Source organism: Pholis gunnellus, assembly GCF_910591455.1.
Source record: "Pholis gunnellus genome assembly, chromosome: 1".
NCBI classification, from domain to species: Eukaryota; Metazoa; Chordata; class Actinopteri; order Perciformes; family Pholidae; genus Pholis; species Pholis gunnellus.
In genome coordinates, this window is record NC_136528.1 from 10,696,543 (window position 1) to 10,722,717 (window position 26,175).

The 26,175-nt window shown below is 44.5% G+C and overlaps 1 protein-coding gene across 8 annotated transcripts in view; it reads left to right on the top strand.

The window, feature by feature from the left end:
- Positions 1 to 26,175, top strand: part of neo1a (neogenin 1a) — a 153,843-nt gene that overhangs the window by 65,656 nt on the left and 62,012 nt on the right. For all 8 annotated transcript variants that reach the window (XM_079161484.1, XM_079161486.1, XM_079161485.1 and 5 more), the window contains exons 3-4: positions 13,840 to 14,115; positions 15,854 to 16,004. In XM_079161484.1, coding sequence (XP_079017610.1) covers positions 13,840 to 14,115; positions 15,854 to 16,004 — 427 coding nt within the window. The remainder of the gene's footprint in view (positions 1 to 13,839; positions 14,116 to 15,853; positions 16,005 to 26,175) is intronic.

Sequence of the window (26,175 nt, forward strand, 5' to 3'; positions counted from 1 at the left end):
GTTCTGGAGAGCTGTTGCATCCTTTTCCATTAGGGCGGAGTGATTGATTAGATTGCCTTCATTGTTACTTTGTCTCCCTCGCCATCCCCGATATGAACATTTCAATACCTGTGCTTCGTTTCTTCCTCTGTGTACTATTAGGAGAAAAGCGACCGCCGCACATTTGCCCTCATTAAATAGATCCGCTTCATATCGGCAGATTTAAGTAAACACAATGAATAAACGGTCTACCGATTAGTAGTGTGTGAAGAGTTGGCCTCTGAGGGTGTGAATGCTTCTCGTTTGATTCTCACTCAAATGTGAGCGCTGCCTTCCTGCAGCCTATTTAGTATGTGCGCTGTGTTTTCACCGTATTTGATGTCTGTGTTTGCTGCCAGTTTGTTTAATCAGTATTATACATGGCATCTGCATCTCACCAGTCATGGCTAATGAACTTTGAAACTGTGTTGTGTTATGTGTCTTCTCGGAGACATCGGTGTTCTCGTGGTGTCAGATTCCCCCCCGAAACGTGGGCGGCCCCGCTCGTCCTGTTTATTGAGGCTCACTGGAGCGCCTCAGGAAGGTGTTTACACGAATTTGGAAAAGAGAGAAGAAGAAAAAATTATGAATTTCTGATCCTTTTAGTTCTTGACAGGCGCAGGCAATCAGCTGTATTCACTGTTGGAATGAATTTGAGTGTATAAACTTATAATCATCCAACCAATACAGCTTTTAGACCGCGCCGTTCTTTTCTGGAGTGTTTTCTCTTTCAGCTCCTCAGACTTGATGAAACTCGACAGTCTGTCAATCAGCTCTCCAAGTCTATTTTCCATTTTCTTCATTAAACTTCAACCTGTCACCCGTCATGTCGATTCCTAAATTTAAACTCTCGCTATTTGCACACGCAAAATAAACATTGATATTTGGGCCTGGAAATTTCGGAAATTGGTGCTGAGAGATGTTGTTTGTCAGCGTGGACGGAGGGCCGCTCACTGACGTTAAGCTGCCACGCCGTCACGCCTTTCCCACGAGGTAAACGATGATGAATGCCCCCCCGGCCATGTTGAGTGACATCATCACCCTGCACTGCATCTGTGACTTCAGAAGCATCTGCTGCTCCCAAGCTGCTGCCAGTCCCACACAGTCTCTCATTTGCTCTTCTGGTAAGGAGATTGGTTGGTGGAGAAACCCATCCGTCTCACGATTGGTTGTCAGCAGCCATTTTGCCTGCCTCGACACTTTGAAAAGACAATTCCCTTCAAGTTCAGGGCTCAAGCCGATGCTTTGCGTTGCACGGTTGACTGCTTGAGCTCGCCTCATTGTGTCTGCACGGCGCATTTCATTATCAACGCCGCCACGGAAAACAAAACAAAAAAACATGCTGATATTTTCCACGTAGCAGCTGCAGAAACTTCACAGTGAAACGCGTTACAAACTGAGTGTTTTGTGCAAATATTGTGAGCATGTGAGCAGCAATCCTCTTTAAACACAGCTCACTTCAGATCTCACTGATGCAGGAAAGGTTTTTTTTTTTTTTGTTCTACCTTAGCTTCCCCAGGGTATAATTTGAAGCTCACACCCACACACTGTTTTAAAGAGAAGTACTGAATGCCTAAGTCTGCTCAGTGCTTGTGTGTACTGTTTGACACATTTGCATTTAGTTCCCATATATCAATGCAAACGAGGAGAGATCTGTGGGAAAGTGGTGTGCCCTTTCGTCACTGTGCTAGGATAATAAACTACAGGTGGGCTTTGTTTTTTTATAAATAGATATCCTTTAGAATTGTAGTACTGCTAAGAGAAGGTGGTTTGCTGAAGTGCATTGTGGGTAGAATTCACACTGTGAATGCCTGGGTCCTACCTTTTCTTTGGACATCTCCAGGTCTGGGTTTTACTCCTCCCCTTACTTCATCATTTCTGCTGAGGAAGATCCTCCTTCTTTTTTTTCCTCCCCCCCCCCCCTGCCGGCACTATCCTCCAGCCATCTCATTTCCCCGCTAGCTGCTGTTGCAGGGCCGGGGCATTACCAGAGCAACAGGGCCGCCGATAGCATCTACAGATGTGCCGCCAACATCCCCAGATAAGAACCGGCAGCGGCATGCCCCCCCTCTCTCCGGCAAACAAAAGAGCTCCCACTGAAACGTGCGGTGGTGGGAAGGTGGAGAGGAAAGAAGGGAGGGGTGATGGGAACGGGTGTGGAAACTGGATGAATCTGTGGTGGGGAGTAATCCATGGAACGAGGAAGAGGCTGAGAAATTGTAAGGAGGGGTCGGATAGTGCTGGAGGGAGGGAGGCAGCGGGACAGAGTGAAGGAGGGAGAGGTTATCCCTTCAGCTCGTATCTGTGTGTCCATCAACAGCAGGACAGCGGTGTGTTTGGCTCCTTTATCTGGATGGCCTGTTGAGCCAGCGGAGGGTGGAGGGGGACCCTTCATTCCAGAGGAGCGGGGGGGGTTGCTCGGGGGCCTTAAGGAAACAAGCACTTGATGAAGGATGCGAGGACGGGCCAGTGATGGCTGCTCTTTTGTGCACACATCCCTCATTACGCCACACGTGACTCCTCTGACTCTGTTGAGCTTCTCTCTGCATCCTCCTCTTACCTCTCACCTCCTCCTCTCTGATAAGGGAGCGGGGGGGGGGGAGGGGGGAGGAGGTGAGACAGAGAGCAAAAGGATGTACGCTCGTAGTGCCAACACATTTGTCTGTGCTCGGTTAATGGAAGCAGGTCTACCATGGCAACGACCTCTGCGGAAGGTTAGCCTCAAAATGGGCCGGGAATGAGCTAAATTCCCAGTGATAAAATAAGACACCTTAACGTGATTAAGGGCCCTAATGCAATCAGTATTGTTTCAGCTACAACTCAATTACCTGTAATGAAAAAGGGCTCGTTTCTCCCAGATACTGTGGGGAGTCGGCTTGGCTGGAGGTCTAAACGTGAACAGGTGAAATGCACATGGGGGGGGGGGAGCAGGAGAGACATGTGATACACTGGAAGGAAAAATGAAATGCTTGCATGCTGACTCACAGACTGCAGGCTCTGCATTAGTCCAACACGGACTCACGGTCACATCCCCCAAAGGCCACAGTTAAAGAGACGTTTTTTACACTTGATTTTTAAATGTAACTTTTGGGATCTGTCTGCATATGTGCATGTGTCCACGTTTGACACTTGCAACCTTCCTGATCTAAGAGTGATCGAATGTATTTTGAGGTCAAAGGAGCAGCTGTTGACGAACACCTTTCTGTTCCTGTAAATCCTTTGTTGCCTCGGCTGCTTTCTCTTCCTCCCTGCAGTAATAATAGACTTGATTCAATAATAGCAGCTAAAAAAGCGCTGCTAATTCTGTGATAAACACATGTTCCTTTAAATTCTTCAGAATAAAAGTCCCCAATTATATTATTTTATTTTAAAGCAGCAAAATCCAGAAATGTTTGATTTTCTTCAGCAGTGTCTTAAAAGGACTCCGACAGCCGGTCTCGGCTGGACTCCAGCCCCGGTTTTCCTCCTCTCTTCCCCTTGTCCGGATTGCGCCCACTTACTGATCAATCCTGACTGAGATCCAAACTCAAAGCGAGCCAAGCTTACCTCACCATGTGGTCTGGCTGATCGGGTCCCAAAGCCAGCAAGATCCGGTCTCGTAGCGTACCGAGTACGGTTAATGCGTCCTGGCACGATCGCTTGACAAAAGTCACATTGAAAAACTAAAACAAACTAAATGACCTGGTTCCGTCTTCTCAAGTGATGATTTGCTGCTTTTCTTTGTCTTACGCGATGGTAAGTGAATATATTTTGTTTTTCAATTCGAGGACATCACCTTGAGCTTCCGACACTGATGATGGAAGCGTAGTGGGCATTTCACCAAATATATTAATCGACCGATGAAGACAATATTCTGCAGATTAGTTGATAAAGAAAATAATCATTAGTTGCAGCCTTCTACCCCAGTTTCCTATTCATTTGAAAACAACCTCTCAAATGCCCCCTGCTGTGTGGGTGCGGTTTCTGGCCAGATGGCTCGTAACAACTATTGACAGTTTCTGTGTGAAGAAGAGAGGACAGGAAATCATCCACTTTGTAGGTCAGGTTTCAAGGTTTTACTCGTTATATTTGGCACATATATAGTATATACGTAATCATTGTAGTTTGATTCTAGCTCCTTAGCAAATAAACATTGGACGATATGTTCTGTAACATGAGTTTGTCAACAGTTTTTTCTGTCCCATTACGTCTGCGGTAGCTTCTCAAATCAATGAGCAGGACATCTTTAGACCTTTTTTTTTATTGACTTGATTTAGTGCTGTGATGTAACTTGATTTGTCAGGTGTTTCATTTACGGTCTGGTTTTTTTATCCATAAGCAGTTTCTCAGCTCAGAAATGTACCACACGACGATCCACAGTATGTGTATCAGAAATACCATGTTTCATACCAGAGCTGTAGACTTGTGACTTGAACTCATCTGCTGTTACTTGAGGCTTGAAGGCAAAAAGCTGAGGAGACTTGATTTATTAATAAATAATAACTAGTTTATTGTAAGTAGTTTTTTTTGGAGCTCTGCTAAACTGTGATGAATAATTGACAACATAACCAGGATGTGTGTAACATCTCCATAACCTAATGCTCAGTTGTAGCTGCTTCATCTATGTGCTATTTCCTTCTTTTAGTTATGCAATCGAACCATCGAGACAGAAGTTGAACTTTGTGATTGGACTTGAATGCAGCATGATATTTCTGTGTGCATCCGGCTTATCGTGACACGCCTTTCAGGGCTTTGGATTGACTGTTTTTGTCCGTCGTTGGCAGTCTGATGATTCCTTCTGTAAATCTGTCGTCTTCCAAACATTTATAGTTAACGCTATGCGGTCATTGTTTCAGTTGTGTGGACTCAGCACTGCTCACCAAGGACAGCGCTCCACATTTGACTGAAAGCACATTTATTCACTGTGAAAAGTTGGAAGGAGGTCTCGATTTAAAGATTTGTCTCAAGAGACTCGTGTACATATACACAGAGTATCTTATGGAAATGAAATATACATCTTTGAAAAGTAAATCTCAATTGCCTCCTCATTGATGTTCCCATGGCAACAACTGACCCAGGCCTGTCATGTGTCGTCCTCCTTCACCATCTCCATCCACGAGCCCCTGTGTAGTCTCTCCTCTGTCTGTTTGCCACAACAGGCAATCAGGAGCTGTCAGAGTGCCAACTGTGCTCCATCCCCATGTGTCATTTCCCATCAAGGCACAATTGATTGTGCTTTATTTCATTTTAGGCTTTTTTTTTGTTTTGTTTTTGTACTACCACGCACGCACAAAAGAAATCCAACAATCAAAACGCGCGTCTCACTTGTTACACACACAATGGAGAGGCAGTTTACAGGCGTCTCACAGTGACTGTCCTCTAAAGAGCGTGTTATATTGCCCTGCATCCTGAGCGAATGTTGTAAAAACAAAGCGAGGAGTCGCTTCTGTGGAAAAAAAGTGACAAATGTAGTAATCAGGCGGCGGTGGCTTCTCCTCGCCTCAGTTGTACTCTAAACAGCAGCTGCGCCTCGGGGCCCCGTCCGCTGATAGTCATAAATGTTTAGAAGGGCGTGCTTTGTGCAACATCTGGTCTGCACCCAGAGTGCTTTAGCAGCTAAAGATATCCCTCCCCTGGCTAAGAGCTATCAGAGATGTTAAGCCCTGCAGAGTTAGCTTAACACACTTAAAGGTGTCTGTTGGCTGCGGATCAATGCCCCGAATACACTTCTACTTCTCCACTAAGTTTCCGTCCTGCGTCTTTGTTTTCAACAACGAAACTATTTAGTTTTCTCCGCCTCCTGCCGCCACCGTCTTGAGGTTGTCATGTTGGAAATGTACCAATTGCCTGTTGGGTCATTCGGCGACACTATTTGTCTTTTTCACGGTTTTACTGTAGACAGTGACTGGTTACGAGGTCAGGAGACGCTCTTTCTGTCATCTCCGGCACCCGAGGGCCATTTCTACAGCCCAGTAGATAAAATAAGAAGCGCCGTTTGAGGCCGACTCCTGTGGAACGCCACCCATCCATCTCCTGTCCGTCCTTCAGAGAGTGTGTGTGTGTGTGTGTGTGTGTGTGTGTGTGTGTGTGTGTGTGTGTGTGTGTGTGTGTGTGTGTGTGTGTGTGTGTGTGTGTGTGTGTGTGTGTGTGTGTGTGTGTGTGTGTGTGTGTGTGTGTGTGTGTGTGTGCGTGCTTTTGCGGTTGCCATTGTTCCGCACACATTTCATAGAGTTCAAAAGTACTGACACATTCTCCTGTCACGGCTTTCTACTGATTGCTCTGGTGTGCCTAAGGGTTATTGGAGTAAGCTGTTGTTTTTTTTAGCTCAGTCGTAAACCGGGGTTCATTGTCGTGTGTTTATCTTAACAGACAGCTGTTTGGATCAGATGGAAACTGAACATATTTGATGAATGAACATTGAGACAAGTTTTTATGGCCCGACATCATTTCTGTTACGGCAGAACGGTCTCCCCTCCCCGCTGGTGGAAAAAACAAATACGTTGACACAGCCAGGCTGTGCGTTTCATCATTTCCTCAGTGTGTCAGGCTTGACAGGCTTCATGCATGATGTAGTGCCTCGGTGACTCCTTTATTAGATCCCAACACACAGTCATTAATTAATCCTGTTTTCACTCTTGTCAATCTTGGGAGACCTCCCACCTGTCAGCCCCCCCCCGACACGATTAAGGTCGCTCTTACTTTTTTTAACTGTTGCGCGAGGGAAGAACGTCAGCAAACGTCTTCTACGAGCTGACAGGACCTTCAAAATCCCTGTTTGCCTCACTTCTCTTGACTTTGTTTAGCGTTGAAGCAGTAAACTGTCTTTTTCTCTCCTCCTAGTATATTGTGCAGATCCGAACTTGCAAGTGTATGTATTTTTAGATGAACACCCACAGTCTTTCTCATGAATTGCTGGCTATGTGTCTATTATATCTACCCATACATATCATGCCATACAAACTTTTTTATTTAAACATTGAGGTTTTCTTTACGAAATACTTCAATCAGCCCCATTTTCTTTTCTTTTTTTTTACTACATCCCATGTTTGTATTAAAATAAAACTCCCTCTTGGCGCAGGATTTAAAGAATTCATGCTGTGGTTTCCATTTAACATGCAGAGCCACTTTAGAACATATCTGAAGCACCACCCATCAAAGCTAAACTTCACGATGATCGAGGCTGCACTAGAGAGATAGAATAATCTTTTTTCTCCTCTGTGCAATTAGCCCTGAAGTGCCTTTATTAAGAGTGATATCGGGGGGGGGGGGGAACAATGTTGTCTTCATGTTGGTTGGAGGGAATGCGTTTGAGTGGGTTTCGCAATAGAATGCAATTAAAGTTTGATAACAGAAGTATAAGCATCTGTCTCTTATGCAACTGAAAGACTGTTGACTGTTATTTACTGCCCTGCTCATGCGCACACAAAGTGCATTAATGTATGTATAATCACACATGACCAATGCGTTACCAGTGGGAGATTTATTTTCTCCCGTTAAACCCTCTGAACAGTTTGTCCGGCAGAGCTTTCTCAGAAGCCCAGAAGGAATCACTCCACCGACTTTATAATCCAATCTTAAAAGTAAAACGTAAACCCTGAAATTGGATGCATAACTCAAAATAAGTGAAATATCTAGTTGTTTTTTTAAAAGATTTAATCTAGCATTTCTGAAGAGAAATACCACATGAAATCCTCATGACTATTGAGCGTCTTAACTCTAAACATTTTCTCTATTTTTATATTGCACTCATTTGCCAATTCATAACGTGCAAGCTATCGCTATCACTCACAATAAGCCCACAATGGACCCCACTGCAGTACAGTTTGTAATATGCAGTGTTAGTCGACACCGTCACAGAGGTGTTGATGTAACTCTTTTTTTATTTGGTTGTATTTGGCTGCATTACAATGAATAATTTACACACAAGGTGTACAGACAGTAAGACAAACGAATGCATTCCGATACATCACCAACTTTTCCACCAATTACATGTTGAAAACGTTACGCTTTCTAAAGGTGGGATGTATTTCAGTTGTAACTATTGGATAATATTGTGCAGGTTTACCAGAATACTGATTCCTTAAACTGTGATACCTGCATGTCTTTCAAGAGTTCCCTTTTGTGTTTGACTCGGTGGAGTTTTGTTTATAATGTACATTTGAAATCCTCTCGAAACACAAGCTATCAATGAAGAGAGAATACTTTACTGTTTTACTGTAGGACTATAACTGTAGGTACGTAGGCTGAATGGCATGATTTCCTGTAATTGAGGCCTTTTTTTAGAAAATGTTCTCCCCCGAAGCTCTGAAACCTTCAATTAGGGCATTAATAATCACTTACGCAGCAGCTGGCCTTAAAGGGAGCAGGAACAGAAAGAAGCAATGAACTGAATAAAGCACGTATTGTACATATTGTACAGGGGGATTTTACATCAGGGAAATACATTTAGACCTTGGCTAAGCACACACTTCTCAAAGCCAATACATCTAATAGACATTCTTGTCTTTTTTTTGGGGGGGGGGGGCTGCTTGATTACCCTGCCACTCCCCCCTTTCTCCATTCCAATCTCGGTCTCACATTCTCATTGCCATTGATTGGATGTCTTCACACTCTGTGTAATGCACTCTCGGATTCAACACCTCAATGGCTGAAATTGTTCTTTTTTTTTTTGGCTCAGCCAACTTGATTTGGCTCCGGCTATTGAAATTCATAAAAGCACTGAACAATAGGATTGTAGTCGTTGTTCTGGCCTTGTGTGAGGGGAGGGGGAGCAAATCTGTAATGGATGTGTTGATAAGGGAGGACAATGTTGACGTGGAAAGGCGGAGCCACTGTAGTGGAGGAGGGATTATTGTGCTTTAAAGGAGAACCCTACTCCCTTTAGACGGTCATACACTAGCAAATATCAATTTGTAACAGTCAGTGCATTCTAGGAATTATTCTGACCTGAAGGGCTTTAATCTACTTTCTCAGTCTACCCACTTTCCTTCAACCTGACTTGTGTGCTTCAATTTCAGGTATTGATTTCCCACATATCCCAGAATGACTTTCACCAACCCCCAGAGCATGGGCGTGAACTTGTTGAATTCAGAGAGGGGGAAAGAGAGCGAAGTAGTGGAAATGAGAGCGTGATCACAATGAGAGTCCCCGTTGCATTCTGCTCTACCGACTCTGCTATCAGTGTAGAAATTGGGATCTCGGGCTCTTTTGTGATTCATTTCTTTCTCCTGATTGTTCACGATTGCAAACTGTCAAATCCGGAGAGAATACCTCGCTCTGTGATTGTCAGGGACGAACACCAAAACCAAACATTTACCGCTGAGCGATCTCCCAATCTTCTGGTTCCGAGCTTTATTGTAGATGTGCCGGATGGAATCTCCAATCGCTCTTCTCTGCTGCACTTCAGTTTTTTCAGTGTTGCGGTCAAGTACAACTCTACTTCACACAACTGTTCGCTGTGCCAGCAGGGGGCATTAGCTGCAGTCAGGAAGTGACTGGTCAGTCCAGAGTTGAGTAAGTTGCACCGTGCATGGTTTTAGTTGGTATCCCATAATGCCTTTAGGCAGGACTCATCCAGCACAGGCACAATGTGTGTTTCTGTCTTTTCTTACTGAGATCGACTTTTGACAGCATCCGCATGACGTTTGGTGTATTTCCCAGTTTGTGTTGTGAGAGTATTGACTGCCAAATTGTTACTGTAGGTAAAATAAAACTTAAGTTTGTGCAATAGAGTTTTTAGTAATTTTAGATATTACATTTTTTATCAGTTGACGCGTTCATATTTTTGCATTTGAAGAATTAACATATAGACTCTATTCATCCTCTTTGTGAATGCAGTTGTTGTTGTTGTTGTCAGAGATAAATGTGAGCTGATTGTGACTGCTATGTTATACATGGATTTTCTTATCATGCCTCTGAATCATAATCTAGTCAGAGTTGGTAGATGTACGTGCAATAATAAATACTTACATAATTGTATTAATAAATGAAACTGTGCTGGTAGCAATGGTTATGTAAATATACCAGTATTATTGGTCCTGATTAGCCACTTGTAATTTCTAGTGTATGCAATTAGGAAGTAAAGATTGAAAGCTTGAGATAAAGAGCAGCGATGTACTCGAGTTGGATCTTATCGGTTGGGTATAAACAGTCTAAATGGAAAATATGAGCACGCTCGGCTGCATCGGTGTCCACGTTTTTGATTGCTTCGCTTTTTTTTTTCTTCTTCTTCCTTTTACGTTCCAAATTTTCCCAGTGGAAAATGTGTGATTTCATGTTGCCAGTCCAAACACAGCACTTTGAACAGGCTGGAACCATATAAGGAGGTATAGCCCTCCGGCCACCTCCAAAATGGAAGCCAGTTTTTTTCCCCTTAATTACTTAAACCGACTGCTTGAAAAATATGTAACATAGAGTGCCGTTGCACTTTAGATCCGAGGTGAAAGAGCCATTCTGCAACTGGTTACTAATTCAGTTGAATCTACAGAGAGATCCTTAAAGCCTTCTGCATATTCCATTAAGCTGCTCATTGTTATTCTATACCTGATTTTAATTAAGAATAGTAGAAACCCAACTGTGTGATTTAAGTGCATGCGCGTGCGATGTTACCCTCGGTTTTTGCTCCGAGGCGTTGTAGACGGTCGTTACTCCTGTTCGTAGCTCTCTGCGGCACAATTCCACTCTCTTGAATATCCATGCGGTGATGGACACATCCATTTATTCATTCATGTGAAATTAGCATTCAGAGAATCATAAGCTCTGCTGGCAAAGCCAAGCACATGATGTAGGGTTTGGGTGAATCTAACGAGCCACTCCTCACAAAGGAGGCATCTGGCAACCGCTTTATTATTTCTTCTATAATAAAATGTTGTGTGGAGGCACAATAAGATCGGCACTCGCATTTCTTTTTTCATTTATGCCGTTTGAAACGAGCAGAGAAACTGCTTCCCATCAGCGTTAAACTCTCGTCATTATTGTGTTTTGACCACTGAGACATTATTGCTCTCCTGCAATCATTTGGCCTCATCACACTCCGGTATTAGGCGTTGAGATTGGCAGTGCAGCGCCGCTGTTCAATAGATGTTGCTGAGCAAGGGTGTGGACAATGAAGCTCCCACCCAGTCGATTCAGATGGAGAATTGTGATTAATTGCAATCGATGGTGTTGGCATCGACACACACCACTTCCCATCGACGACGCGACCGCCTTAACGCACACACTTATTGTGCTTAATGTACACTTTAGGTAGTCCACGCGGCACGCGTGCACAAACTCGCACATGCATGTACGAGACATCATATTGGAAGCGTCTACTTCATTAACACTGGCTACATCTTAAGTCACGCCTGTGTGAGTTAGGATACACACACACACACACACACACACACACACACACCATCAGTTCATCAGTTTGCTGTAAGGCACAGCAAACTGATGAACTCAGCTTGGAGAGATGGGGCGACGGCAGGGGAACAAAGGATTAGTCGATGGAGAGCTGGAAGCTCGGAAGAATCGCTGCGGACTGAGTGCTCCCCGGGATCTGAACTGAACTTTTCACGGGCTCTTTATGGAACTGTCATCCCTTGTGGTGTCTGCAGACGACTGTCAGGGACTCTCGCCTGTGTCCTCTTCGGGCTAAATGTCAAGTCTCAAGCCGTTACACAAAGCCGCGGGTCTATCTGTGGCTGTTAGATCTGAGGCGCGTCAACTCGGACCGTCGTCCTCAACCCCGTCTTTCGAAATGTCACTGCTCCCCGAGCCAAAGCACTGTCTTAATATTCCGGTCAAAAGCCGGTCCGTGCCTTCTAGTTTGCTTTGAGCTTACTACGAGTGTTTGTGCTTGATACATGAAGATAAGAGTGCTGAATTGTTCACTGTATTCATTTTTCTGTCCACGTTTGTCGAGCAAGATTAGACAAACGCATCAGCTAGACTGTATGTCGAGCCCTTCTAACAAATATCAGCTAGCATCCATCCCATATCGTCCCCCTGAAGACCTGATTAACCTTTGATAATGTGTCACTCCCTAACACAAAAACATTATAATGCCAAAGCAGAATAACGGGGATGCTGAGGTGACACACGCTGACTGTAGTAACATGAAACACATCGGTAAACATAATACTTAACAGAGAAAAATCATGTACTTTTTGTTAATATCAAGATAATGAAATATTGCTGCATACCTGGAAAGATAGAGGACCACCTGTGAGCGTATATCAGCTTACATTTGATAGTGTAAAAGAGCATGACATTTAGATTCAACTCATTCATTTTGACAGTAAACACCATTATCAAGTAACTGCTGTTATGTCCTCCTGACTGTATAACCTGCAGTGAATTTCGTGATGAATCTTCTTTGACCGATATATATCCCAGAGTTCCCCCTCATGTTGGCAAGGCTGATTACTCAGCCTGCACTACGGCTGCTAATCATAAAAAGTATTCCATTCAGCGGGGAGCTTCGGTGACTCTAATCTAAATGATTCAGCCGAGGCTTTTCTTCTTCCCCGGCATGATTTTACAGTAGGTGATTGGCAGCTTCGATACAAAAATATCAGCACTGGAATCGCCTAAGCCCATATTAGCTGAACTATTGTGCTCAAGAGATATGCTCAGAGAAGCAGTGCACGTTGGCCCGGACCAGACGAGAATCTGGAGCTGTTGGGGCCTTATCTCGAAGTGTGATTTACCCCGGAGCCATTCTTGGCAGGGGATTTGAAGAGCTGTCTGTAGGTGAGAGAGGGCAGCGACGACAAGTCATCACTCAGCAAGCCTTCAGCGTCACTTCCTCTGGAAAGACACAGTTACAGCAGGCACAAATGCATTCATTAATAGATAACACTAAAACGAGCCCCACGCACACACACACACACACACTACCAAGGAGACAAAAACTCAAGAGGCCCTCCATGGAAATAATATTTTTTATTATAGATGGGGTGGCCTTTTTACTTTTTTTTCAAACAACTCTTCCTTCTTCTCTAATAAACCCAAGAATACCATTTGCCAGTTCACACATTGTAAGTTGTTTTTCATTGAAGCCATTGTTTGCGATTGTTTCGAACGCGGCCCGCCAGTGTTGGTTTCAGATCAATGGTTTCAAATGCGGGAAATAATTATTTTGCGGCGAGTTCAAAGTCGGGGTACGGCAGCACAAACAGCCCGTGGATCCAGCCTTTTTTAATTAGTGCTGTGTGTCTGCTGCTCTGCGTGGCAAATTAACATCCACCATCATAAGTGATTGTGCTACGCAACTGTGTGTGGGTGGATGTGTGTGTGTGTGTGCATGAGGAGTTGTGTGTGTGTGCAAGAGATCGGGGGTGGGTCGAGGTTGCATTTCTTTGGCCTTTTCCACTCCTGACAATCTATCCTGAATATGGATTACAAGATGTTGCTTCCAGTATTCTGTTGTGTTTTTCAGCTCTGAGGATTAGACCAAATATACATCTCGCTTAGTTTAAAACAGATACTCCAAGTTTTTATAAATTCCCTAGCAGATTTGTTAAAGGTCCAAGATCAGTCTGTTTGTTTTTCACAGGCTGGCTGTGTGAAAGACTGGCTTACTTCCAAATGAAAGTTGAATACGTTAAATCTAACGAATTTAAAACACAGCCTTGAAGGCATAACATTAGTAGTAGTAGTAGTCAAATGCCAGAATTCCATCGCTCATACCAAGAATGTCCGGGCCTTTAAATGTTTGAATGGAAAACCATTTGAATTCTTCTTCTTTATCATCTTTATTTGTTACCACTTCTGAAATGCTACAGAAATATGAATTATTCCGTTGATGTTGGAAGTGAGCGCTGGTTTTAACATCCACGTCCTGTCGTTGTCTTTCAGGGATGCCACGGTTCACCAGCCAGCCATCGCCGGCCACCGTGCATCTAGGGAACAACCAGGTGATGGCGTGTGAGATCAACTCCGATCTGGTGCCCTTCACCAGCTGGGAGAAAGACCGCCTGCCGCTGGAGCTGAGCACCAGGCTGGTCCAGCTGCCCAGCGGAGCCCTGGTGATCAGCAACGCCACAGAGGCAGACGCCGGCCTTTACCGCTGTCTGGTGGAAAATGTGGGGTCGTCCAAGGCCAGTGACGAGGCCCAGCTCCAAATACTGCCAGGTAGTTTGAGGAAATAAAAGTTTCGTCAGACAACGGGTGACATTTCGTCCAGTGAGGATAGAATGCTGCAGGAATGTGTCCTAAAACCTGGAAATGATGCACGTTAACACAAGCCCAAAAGATTTTAACGCTTTGTTCTACGACATAAAATATTACAGTAACTACTTGAGATGTACTGATATCGATCGGTCCAATAAATGAGACCATAAAACTTCATCATGCCAACTAGTCCGCGTTCACAGCCTCGTTGTGTTTACTTGCGCTCATGCGACCGTGGGGTAGTTCGTCTTTACGTTAGCTTTTTACTTCTGCCAATTATATTTCCTTTTCAAAAACCATAAAAGTGGTGCTCATCTGTGAAGATTGTCTCGCTCAACAAAGCATGTAAGTATCATAAACTTGCGTGTTAGCCACAGAGCTTGTTTTCTGAAATAATCCAAAATCCAATGGCAGGATCTTATTGGCTGTTGGCCAGGGAAACAGTGTGATGCTGACATCCGGGCTGGCCTTTAAGAAATACATCATCCCTGCAGCACTCTATGCAGATCAGTGAGTTTATGTAGGATTTAAATACATCAACATACAACGCTTACTGGAATGAATTCAGACTTGTGGGCCGCTTATGTGTCCATTGTTATCTAATAGTGGAATGGTTTGTTTCCTGCTTGTCCTCACTAGACCCCTTAAATCAAAACATTTTCACACCCTTGATTGCAGTGCGATTATGTTCGCGCTTCTAGTGTTGAACCACTTGTGCAGTAAATTAAAATATAGTTCAGCGCCTCATTTGATTAAAGTGGCGCATGGTGTCGTCTTTGGGCTACTCACCAGCTTCAGCACGGAGACGGTTGAGAGAGATGGTTGAATGCCAAAAGGAGTGGTAGAACTCCCAGTGAGGTTATCAGTAATGCTGCAGTAACTCAGTCGTGGCTCATAAGGGGGCTGAATTCCATTGTGGCAGTGTCTCCCCCCCCCCCCCCCCCCCCCCAGAAGTTGTATTTACTGAGTTGTTAAGCACCAGGCTCCTGGCAGCACAGAGAAGATATTAGAGGTCATAAATCAGACTTCAACAAGACCCCGGTGGGGGTCTTTATCTCTGTGTGTCTCCTCCAAGGATGTGTGTTGGAGTGGCTAAAGGCTGGATGCATACAGGGCGAAAACTCATGAAGCTGTGTGAGGAAATTTACTTTGGATGCAACCAGATGTTGAAGCGACAGAAATCCATTTGTAGGTATTTGGTTTCTTTGAAGTCGCAACAAATCAACTTCAGAGTAAAGTGACTTGGGTGTTTGTGGGGGGGCGACGTTGAGAGTTGGAAAATGATTTCATATATTTTAGTTTTTTAATTAAAATCCTGGTTTCAAGCTTTGTAGAATTATGATCTAAGATTAGCTGATGGTGCTGACGTCCTGTGTGTGTGTGCTGCGGTCCCACACACGACACTCTGGTTATTCCAGGATGCCATTCAGCCAGTTAGTTGCAGCTGGAATTATATGGGATGGCTTTGAACTCTGAGAGCTCAGCTGTCCCGGACGTCAACATGGACATTATTCACCTGACCGTTCTCGGTGTGGGTGTCAGGAATGGACTGCCCATCAGACATAAGTCCTTTTTGAAGTTTTTAAGACCGATGACACCCGTTGTTGTAAAAGGTTGCTGCTCTGCTTCACTCACTCACCCCGGCCTTAACCTCAGCCTTAACCCTGACTGCTTTTGTTTTTTTTCTCTCCCGTCCAAGAAACTGGAGAAGAGAGGAAGCCGGAGTTCCTGGTGCAGCCCGTGTCGGTGAGCAAGGCGGTGGGCGACGGCGTGCTGCTGCCCTGCCTGGTCACCGGTTTCCCTGCGCCGCACGTTCGTTGGATGTTTGGAGACAAGCTGCTAGAAGAAAGGTATGAGCATGAACTCTGTCTGTAACTTTGACTCACCATAACCATTTGAGAAGTGAAAATAGCCATAAAATGAAACTGCGAAAAAGCGAAACTGGTGCGCTTTAACTTATTCAAACCAGCCTTTTAAAAATCACCGTTACCCGTCAAAGCTGACAATAGTTGCTCCAAAGCCGTACACAAGACCCAATCCTGGCGCCGGCTTCTCAAGGTGTCAATGCTTTTCTGCCACTGCTGGGCTGTGGTGGGTGGGGATACCTGGACGTGCCATGGAGCCCCCTTTCAGCTGGGAGGCGAGGCTGCGGCGTTGCCAGCTGAGGGGAAGTTCACAAATTAAGAGCCAGGAGAAAGTGTCACAGCGCCTGTGCTCTCACCCCTTTGGTTCTCATTAGCTCAGCCGCAGAGCAGCTCTAATCCCTCAGAGAGAATTACAGTGGACATGGGAAGTTTGATTCTCACCAATTACTGTAAGAAAGCACTTTGTTGGCCTAAACCCTGTGTACCGGTACTGCAGCATATTAACTTTGCAACTTTTGTGGTTCAGCAAAAAGCTGAAATAGGGCCCATTCATCTAAATCCAAGCCCAAAGTGGGATTTTTCTACCTTCAGTGAAATTAATTGTAAGGTCATCGAGGCTCCAGTCTGGTGTGAGCTAGAACATCATTAGACTCTCCAACCTTAAGGTCCAAGCACGTTGCCATATCTCAAGTTAAATGTCTTTAACGCCTATGGAATCCTCTGAGAGTTTCTCTGACCTCCAAAGGGAGCTGGCTTAAAGGCACTTATTAATCTACCTTGTATTAATTGCAAAAAACTATCCAGCGTGCAAACACGCCCCCCTAGTGTGCCTCCGCTTGTAATTAGGAAGTGTGCTCTGAACAACCCGGGAACTCTTGAAGTGGACGTCCACGCTTGAGCCTTCAGAGCAGAAACGGATTGCGTGGCGAATACATTACCGAGACTGTCCGTTTGATTTTAATACGACATTGACAATTAAAAAGAGTAGCAGTGGAACTTTGTTTTTTCTCCTTGAGAGTCTCCCGTCCCTCTCAGGCATTACATGAGCAATAGAAGAGCTGCTGTCAATTAAGAATCAGTGTGGCATTCAGTCCAAGGGAGAGAGAGCGAGCGAGGGGGGGGGGATCTGCAAAGAGTGTCTAATTGGTCTTTGGTGCACAGCACAAACGGGGCCTTAAAAGTGGCGACGCCGAAGCTCTAGACATGAGATGAAAGTTTATAAAGATGTGTCAAAGCAACCAATTGAAGGCAGGGTGACTCACTGACAGCGGGGATTATCACGTTCAGCTTCTGCCGCTGGTGCCTCAACTCGGTCGTGTCTTTTGTTTTCTTCCAGTTTTACTCCGAGCCGCAGATAATGTAAGTGATTCAAAAGAAAGTGCAACAATAAAATATGGTGGTTTGTAGACAATACAGATTCTTGGATGTCTAATTCTCCTCTGTAACTCTCCGCGAGTCGTTCTGCTGGCTGACTGACTCCTCAGAAGTACTTGAGAATACTTTTAAAGACGACGTGGAATCCTTCAAAAGTCTTTTTTTCCAAATGTGCCACGGAAAGGATTTCTGTTAAAAGTTGGATTTCTGTCTTAAGTCTTTGAAGAGTCTCATTAGTATGTTTTTTTTTTTTGTTTTTTTTTCATAACCTGTCAGAAGACAGACATGGCTGTTTCTTTTGTATCACCTGTCCATATCACCATGTAGGACTTAAAGGCTGCTGTGAAAGTCTTTGATGTCTGCGATGACGGATGGGGACAGAGCGGAAAGAGGTGGTTTTCTAACTCTCAGTTGTAGAGAATTTGATATCTCTTTGGTGAGTTACTCCATTCATCTCTTAAAAGAATACTACACAATGTGATCGTCTTTTGAGACGGTCACCGTGTCACGTTAGTCAATCATCACAGTCATAAATTCTTGCTGTGACTTGGCAGAGACATGTCAGACTACACGCTGGACCCGGACCAATCATAGCAAGCAGTCTCTACATACTTGTATGCGGTTGGAGAGGAAATGCTGGCAGGACTTCTCATTTCCATCTGACACCACGAACAACAAGTGTTTATGGATGTAAACGTACTTTTATGAATGAACCTGGAACCGTTGAGCGTCACTCAACTGGGAAGGAGGACTGTTTTCACATCGTGTGTGTGTGTGTGTGTGTGTGTGTGTGTGTGTGTGTGTGTGTGTGTGTGTGTGTGTGTGTGTGTGTGTGTGTGTGTGTGTGTGTGTGTGTGTGTGTGGCAATAATGGTGACTGGTTACCAGTTCATCGGCATGAAATAAAACCATGATGTCGGCACATCGTGATGCATCGGTTGCCTTCCACTATGATCCTCATGCCCCACGTTTGTCTGGTCAAAATCCAATGACTTTAAACGATAGAATTGAATGTGTTTACAGAGTGACCAAGTAGATTGTTCTGTGCAAAAAACATATCTGTGCATGTTGACAACAGAAGTAGCGTTTTTTACAACTATTACCAGCATCAACATGTCTGCTTGGTGCACGTTTTTTTGCCAGAATTGACGTCCCAACAACGGAGTCAGGTACAGAGTTCTGACAGTTCATGAATGTTTCAGAGAAACAGGTGTTTCAGTTTAATGGGTGACCGTATTAGCTGGTCCCTTCCAGCCGGATGCGTCTGTGGTTGTTAGTATTTTCTTGCTGTTGTACTGTTACACGCTAGCTTTCTCCACTAAATGCATGGATATATCTGGCCACTTAATATTGGGTCATTTGCTAATGTCTCCTCCACACTCACTACTAGCATACGGATCTGGGAAGTCAGTTTATTTAGGTTGCATTCGTAATCTTTGGAAAAACTGTAAAGTTGTCTATACCTGTTTTTAATACCTAACTATATTTTTGTAGGGAATGCTACACAGACCATCTATTATGCTCTGTTGTGTGAAATCATTCAGCTGACGTATATCCGCAATCTTGAATGAAAGACTCCTACTGCCGTGTCAACTCCACTGTATTCTGCTATAACACGCTTTGTTTGTGTATTCACCAGATCCTGGCCTCAAATTCATTTAGGCTCCCGAGCAAGTCTGTTGCCAAGGACGCCAAGCTCACTATTTATTCTGATTAGGCTCAGCAGCACCGTGACCGTATATGTAACTCTTGAAGCTGTTCAGTCAACATGTTGAAAAACGCGCTCTTAGCAAAAAAAAACGCGCCGCGTGTCATCGGTAGCAGGTGCCAGCGTGCGCAGCGAAACGGTCCTTTCGGTTTCATCGCACACGCTGGTCCTGATGACACTCATGAAAAGGGCAGTCATCTTTTGTTCTTGGGAGTATCACTCTATCACCTAATAGAATTCTCCAGCAGTCAATAAAACGGATGAATTATGCATATCCGCTAGCAACGGGGAATTGACAGAGCATGTAAATCAACCCCCTTCCAAAGCCTCCAAGCCATCCGTCTCCTCTCTTCCTTGTCTTCTCGCCTTCATTTAAATATGATTGTGTATATTGCATTTACTTGTGTATAGAGAGAGGGAAGCATGGTGTGGGAAATTTGTTTGCAATTGGACTATTATTGGACTGCAGTGTGACCCTCTTCTCCATATGTCTCGCATACAAACACACACACACACTACATTATTCGCTTGCTGTTTTCTGGGTGAGAGAAGAAAAGGAATACACACACGCACAACAGTGCATACAAATGCATAGTTACACGGCTGTCAATGGGACATTTTTCAAAGGAAATGAAAATTGTCTTTTAACCCTATTGTCCATGCCACCATACATTACATTTTTTTACAATAAGAGATCAAACATTGGAGGTTTAAATCCAAATCCTGCTAGTTTTGCCTCTTAGAAAACCTCAACCTTCATTCAACACTCATTGTAATTATGAACTCCAAACAATAAAACCAATACAGAGTTTTTAGCTCCTCATATCAAAACTTATTTAAGTATTACAACTGTAATATGCAATGAAACAGCTAATTCACAACATCCATTTTTGCAGTAGGCCTTCGAGAAGAATTGTCTTGATGTGGAATTCAAACCACCAGCACTTTGATAACGGTCTGAAGGACGCACCGGGGATGCAGCAGTGAAGAATTGGTTCTACTCCTCTTGCAAAGACAGCATGGCCGAGCTAATGCCTCTGCCCTTTAAGCTCACCCAAGCTGACAATCCTTCACATGCAATCATCCATAATTGTCTGTATTTTTGACTCGGGCTGCACTATCACGTTGTTCAAGGCTACATTCCTGCTAACTACCAAATATTTGCATTCAAATAGGACTTCAAAGTGAGCTTCCATAACAAGTAAAACTACAGTATATTATTGTACTACTCTGGACTGCAGCCGCAGCATTCGGGGCAGGTTTTCGTAAGCTGAAGCTACACAGCGGCATGACATTTCCCCAAAAGTGAAGCCAAAACATCTAGAACGCTGGTTATTGGTTGGTTGTTTAGTCAGGTAGCGTAGTTTTCTATGGCAATTCAAACGTCGGTATCGCAGTCGATCGGTTAGTTGACCGTGAGAAGCCGAAACAGTGCTCGTGATTAATATCCGTTAAATTGTGCAGAACTTTAACCTGCTTTGTTCCCTACACCCTTTTTAAGTGCAGTTCCATTGTTAACACCCACACCATCCGCTGCCGTCACTGATCTTTTTAATTCCCACCTTTGGGTTCCAGACCGACCTTAGGACACACTGCACCATTCTGCTCTTGTCATGTTGTTTTCAAACCAAGCCACTGCAGTAAAATAAAAAGCACGGGTAGTGCAACCGAACCTTTCAGCCTGCCAGAGATGCAACCTATCAATGTTAATGGCCTATGAGTTTCACTTGCTTCTCTCCTCGGAGTGACTATTAGTGAGGTTAATGGCAAATGTCCGCCTCATGCTGAACTCTTTCTCATCCTGCAACAGCAGCAGTACTTAGTGGCGTTTCAGATGTCATTGGGAAGCGTAGACTCAGCTGATGGATACAACAGTTACTCGCACCACAGAGTACAAAGACTTCTGCCTGAGGTGGAATATTGGAGGATTGTAGTTCCTTGTAATCTAAATGTCAGAATGTGAGTATGGAAGCACACTCTCCGGCCACTTCATTAGGTACGCCTTTAAAATCGAATGCGTTCCAGTGCCACAGTTCTGCACATGTGCTTCCTTTTTAGCAAGCTTGACTTTTTTTTTTATAGAAACTTGTTTGCTGAAGGTGTTTGTTCCTGAGGCGCTGTTGTACTGGACTGAATTATATTGAAATGTGTTTCTAATATTTTACCCACCTCATGCTTGTAAAACACCTCTGAATATAATAAAGTCCAGTACAACATCTCTGTCTACTACAACCTCAATAGTAAACATATAGTTTAGTTAATACATCTCAAAACTGAGCGTTATTCTTTTTTCAAAGGTAAAATGTATTTCTGAGCATTTGTATTGGATTGCATCAGATTTTGCAGGGCGTACCTTCAAAGTTGCATTCAAGAGTTAAGATCCATTGTGCGTATTAATATAAACTCTTCTGCTCCACATGTTTCCCTCGTTGAGAGAGGTTGGCATGTACAGTACTGTAGGTGTCCAGCGCATTCTTTCAGACACACAGGAGGCCCATATGGTCAGAATTCTGCTTAAGAAACCCACATTTATTCAACACTTGTAAAATGATGGACGGCAGCAGCGGAGAGGGTTTAAGGTAATGGAGTGGTTTTGCCTGCACGTGGGGCCGAGAAAACAAGACAAGCAACATGGTTTTCTGGCAGTGGAGCACTGGAAGCCTCCTTTTAGGATGTCTCTCAGCCTCCAGCACATCACACACACACACACACACACACGCACACGCACACAGGCACATACACACGCACTGGCTCTCTTCAAAGCGTTTCCTGTCATAGCATCTATTGTTCTTCTCTGCATTCTTGTCATCATTTTGCGTTTATTGTCATGTAGGAATTGAGGATAAGAGGATTACATTGGCCATTGGCGGAATCAACAGCTAGTTGCATTTTTTGATTGGTTCCAAGAAAATCTCCTGCTGCACGTACTGTAATTTGGCTCCGGACGCAAAAAATTGTGCGGCATCATCCGTTTAAATAGAACTGACAATATGGGTCTTTATTCTCAGACAGCCTGGACCTGCACATTGTCTTTCACAGCATAAAACAACTCACCTTCAGGCTTTACTGTGGCTCTTCCCCAGACATTATGTGGATGTATGTCCTATTAAACCGCTTTATAATCCGATGGAGGGCTGGAAGTCTGACGTGACGGGACACACTGGGTTCACATGGCTTCAAGCGCCCCGGCTGGTCCACCAGAGCCATCTAAAAGTATATAATGCGAGTTATGGGCTGCAGGCTTCATTGTAATATGCACCAATTAAACGATCGGTTTACTCTTAGGGTTAAAAAAAAAGAAAATAAAGTCAGGTATGCAAGAGCTGTTTTTGTCTCGAGGGCATTGCCGCTCTCCATTACGAGTCAGAGGAAAACAAAAACGTTTTCATGGCTGAGTCGCTAGAGAAGTCCTTGCCTCTGCCGTTGGCACTAGGTTTTTTTCCTCACCTTTTAATTAAAACAAATTCAATCATTTATTTCCTTAACTGTCCGATTTATTTCTTCTCTCATTTGTCTCTCACGTTTGTGTCCCCGTACTCTAAAGCTCATATCCAAACAGTTGTCGTTAAAGAACAGAGTCTTGTCTTTTGGAAGCGGGGAAAAAAAAATTCCCTCCAATCAGCTGTCGGCCCACCTTGGCTGTGAAATGAAAACCCCGCTGCTTTCTTCGCACCTTGAACATGATTCAAATTCATGGAGCTGTTTTGATTATGTTTTGGTCAAAAGGGGGAAGTTCAATTTGTGTACACAGATGGTGGAGAGGTTCGTAGACCTGCAGAGTAAAGCGGGAAAGTGGAGAAAGCAAAATGAACTTGTACTGAGAGAAAAATAGAGAGGAAAGAGGACGCCAAACCTAAAATGGGTTTAGAGATTGCCACTCCATAAATGATTAATTCATTTTTTTTTTTGTTGTTGGGACAATTGTGCTTCCACCTGCCTCCCTTCTCGCGCCGCAGATAGCACGACCCACATCCAAACCCTGTCACAGCACCGCTGATTGCACTGTGACAGCGCGCGGCACTGTCCATTCTCCCGCAGTAATCTGCAGCTTCCCCTCGCCCAGGTGTGCTGACCTTGCCGCCACTCGGTGTTACGGACGGCTGAGTCGCCACTCACACATACCAAATGTCCTTCTCTGAAGTCTCGGTGGCTGCCACCGCCTTTCGACAGCCAAACGGCAGCCGAGCGGCAGAACAGGGGACGAAGATTGTGTTGGGGGACCCGTTTCATGTTGACGGGACATTGTCGACGCCTTTTCTGGAGCAGTTACACACGAGAGAGGATCAGAGGGAGGAGGATGTTGTTGGAATACAGCAGCGTTGCGTGACCTCCTTTGCACGGCACAACTGTAACAATGTGGAAAGTTGTAGCTGCTGGAAGAGGAATTAATAAAGAAAAAGCAAGGCCAATTAGCATCAATGCACCTTGTCTGCCTGACACACTCACCCTGTAATCGTCACGTTGTGTGTGCCGTGTACGCTGCGTACGCTGTTTTGTAACGAGACAGAAGTGACAGTGGCATCGGTGAGATAATTTAGCCGCTCTTTGTAGAGGAATACAGATAATGAGATTTTAATTAGAGCCTCACTTTAGCGGCATGTCTCACCAAGGACCTGCAAGCTAATGCACAAGATATCCTTCATATCCTCACAGCAGACGCCTTGTCTTTATTTAAGCGACCACAAATGCTCCCTCACAATAGCGCAAGGTGTCTTCAGCTCGAGCCAATTTACTCTTGTCTCCCTCCCTCACCGTCTCGAAAAGAAAAAAAAAGTAACACATTCTTTGTTCCGCAGAGCACTTTAGCCGCTGCAGTGAGATTGACTTACTCTAAACAGAATGAGAAAGTGCCTGGTGGTTTGATATGTGCTGTGTGTTCCTCTTTCAAGTACAAGAGAAAGCTGTCAAATGCCTTTTTATGGCGCATGCAGCACTAAAGGCCAAGAGTAGTGAATAGTTGTCCTGGTGAGGCTAACTACAGGAATGCCTGGCACAGCGAACTCTGGGACGCCTTTCAGGGAAATTTCTCATTCAGCGGGGATTTGACATGCAGAGCCTCTCAACAGAACCCGCCGTTCTCTCGCCCGTCCACGGGGAAGCGGTGAATGTACAGAATGGCATTTGGCATTTCCCGTGGTTCTGTGTAATGTTCTGCCGTCTCAGGACCGAGAGAGAAAGCAGCTGCCCACTTAACGTTACCTCTCCTCCCCCCCCTCCCCCACCTTGAACACTCTCATTCTCTGTCAGACTTCCTGCTGAGTTTTTGCGATGGCTTTCTTTACTATACAATCTGCTGCCGTCAGGAACGGGCTGGTTTGCTGTTCGATAGTTCTTTTAGACTCGCGTAGTGATTTTAACTCGTGTTTCCTGTCAGTCCCAACAGGTCAACATGGCACTTTTGACCTGCTCCTTGCCTGCAGGTCACAGGTTTGCTGTAATTTCTATACAATGTGAACTTGAGTGCAATAGAAATTGTCGACAACTTCAAGACATCTCAACATCCTCTTGATACATCAATCTAGATATTTAACATTATTATCGAGTTTTTGCATTAAAGCAAGGCTAGGTAATACATTTAAAAAACATTTTTTGTTATATTTGTTGAAATTATTTTTACAGCAATCAATAAATCAAATGCTCTGACAAAAAAAGAGAACAAATATATGGTTTATGTGGCTGTCGCAGGACTGAAATAAGTCTGTCTAATCATTTCGTTCGGGCCTGTCTACCTGCACGCACGTTGAGTCGTCCACAAGCTGCTAGCTTGACGGCGCACAGAACAGACTACGAACAATAGCCGTGTTCATTGTTTACATTCATCGTGATCATTTTGGGGGAGTGGCTTTGGAGGGAGGTCTGAAGGGACGGGGCTGTCAGTGTTGTCGACTTGGCTTTCTCGTTACATTTAGACTTTTGGAGCTAGTGCTGCTAGCTACTTCACTGGAATGGGGGTTTCTGTTGCCTTTTCAAATCTGGCTTACTCTTGGTGGCTTCTCCAATGTGGCTGACCCCAGCTTTAATATAAGGTCGAGTTATCATTGCAATTTGGAAAGGCAGTTTCAATCCCGGATCAGTTTACACGTGACCTTTTTGACCACGGTGCGGGTTAAACGGTGTCTTCATTTGATCTGCGTCAAACACAGGCGGTTGTGTGAGAGTGGTTTCACTGCTGCCAGCTACCCTCAGTGAGGAAAATGTACAACAACTCTACAAAGCAGCGATCTCCTAATCACATTTAAATCTTTAGCACATATCATTTTGCAATCCTGGCTTTTTGTCAGTCACTGCAGTCTCTCTGTATGAGACGGTAAGCCCCTCTCACCTGAAATGGAAGCGTTGGCTGACTATTATACTGTCATGCGACTGTGGTTCATGCTGAAGTTAATGGTCTATTTCATCCCTACAATTCAAGTGAAACAGTGATGTGTTTTCGGTGACAGCAGGTCGAGTGCCATTCGAATGCTCCACTCCAGCACAGACAGACAGACAGGCAGATGGTCCCAAAGGCCAACGCTGCCAAATTTCAGGACTTGTCGGGGAGAGGGAAGCGGGAGCTCGTGTGGAAGCCCTAGCTAGTCAGCAGTTTGTTTAAAACTAAATCAACCTGCAGCATAGACTTGTTTTCCTCGGTGCACTCGTCACCTCTGCATGTATCCTCTCTGCGCACAAACCATAATGCACCCATCGTGCTTTCCTCAGTAGCATCTTTCTCGCCGTGGCCCTCCTTTTGAATTTTCATCTTCCTCAGCCGACCCGCTGCTGCTGCTGCTTCTCTCCCTGCATCTCCGTGTCTTTGTTTCTGAATGCAGAGTTCTCTGTGAGCTATTGATTTCTGTTTTTTCTTCCCTCTCAGCCTCCTCCCGCTCCCATGCTCCAGTGGTTGTTGATTCAAGCCAGAGCTTTGGCCACAGACTGCTTTCCCCCTTGGGCCTATTGGGAAAATCAAAGTTAGGACTGTTTGAAATGGAGGAGGGTCGCTGTTCAAAAGGAGGCCATACAAATAGACGTGTTATATTTTTGGATTATGCGTGAATAGAAATTGGAATGATAAATATTTACTATTGCTCAGTCTGAA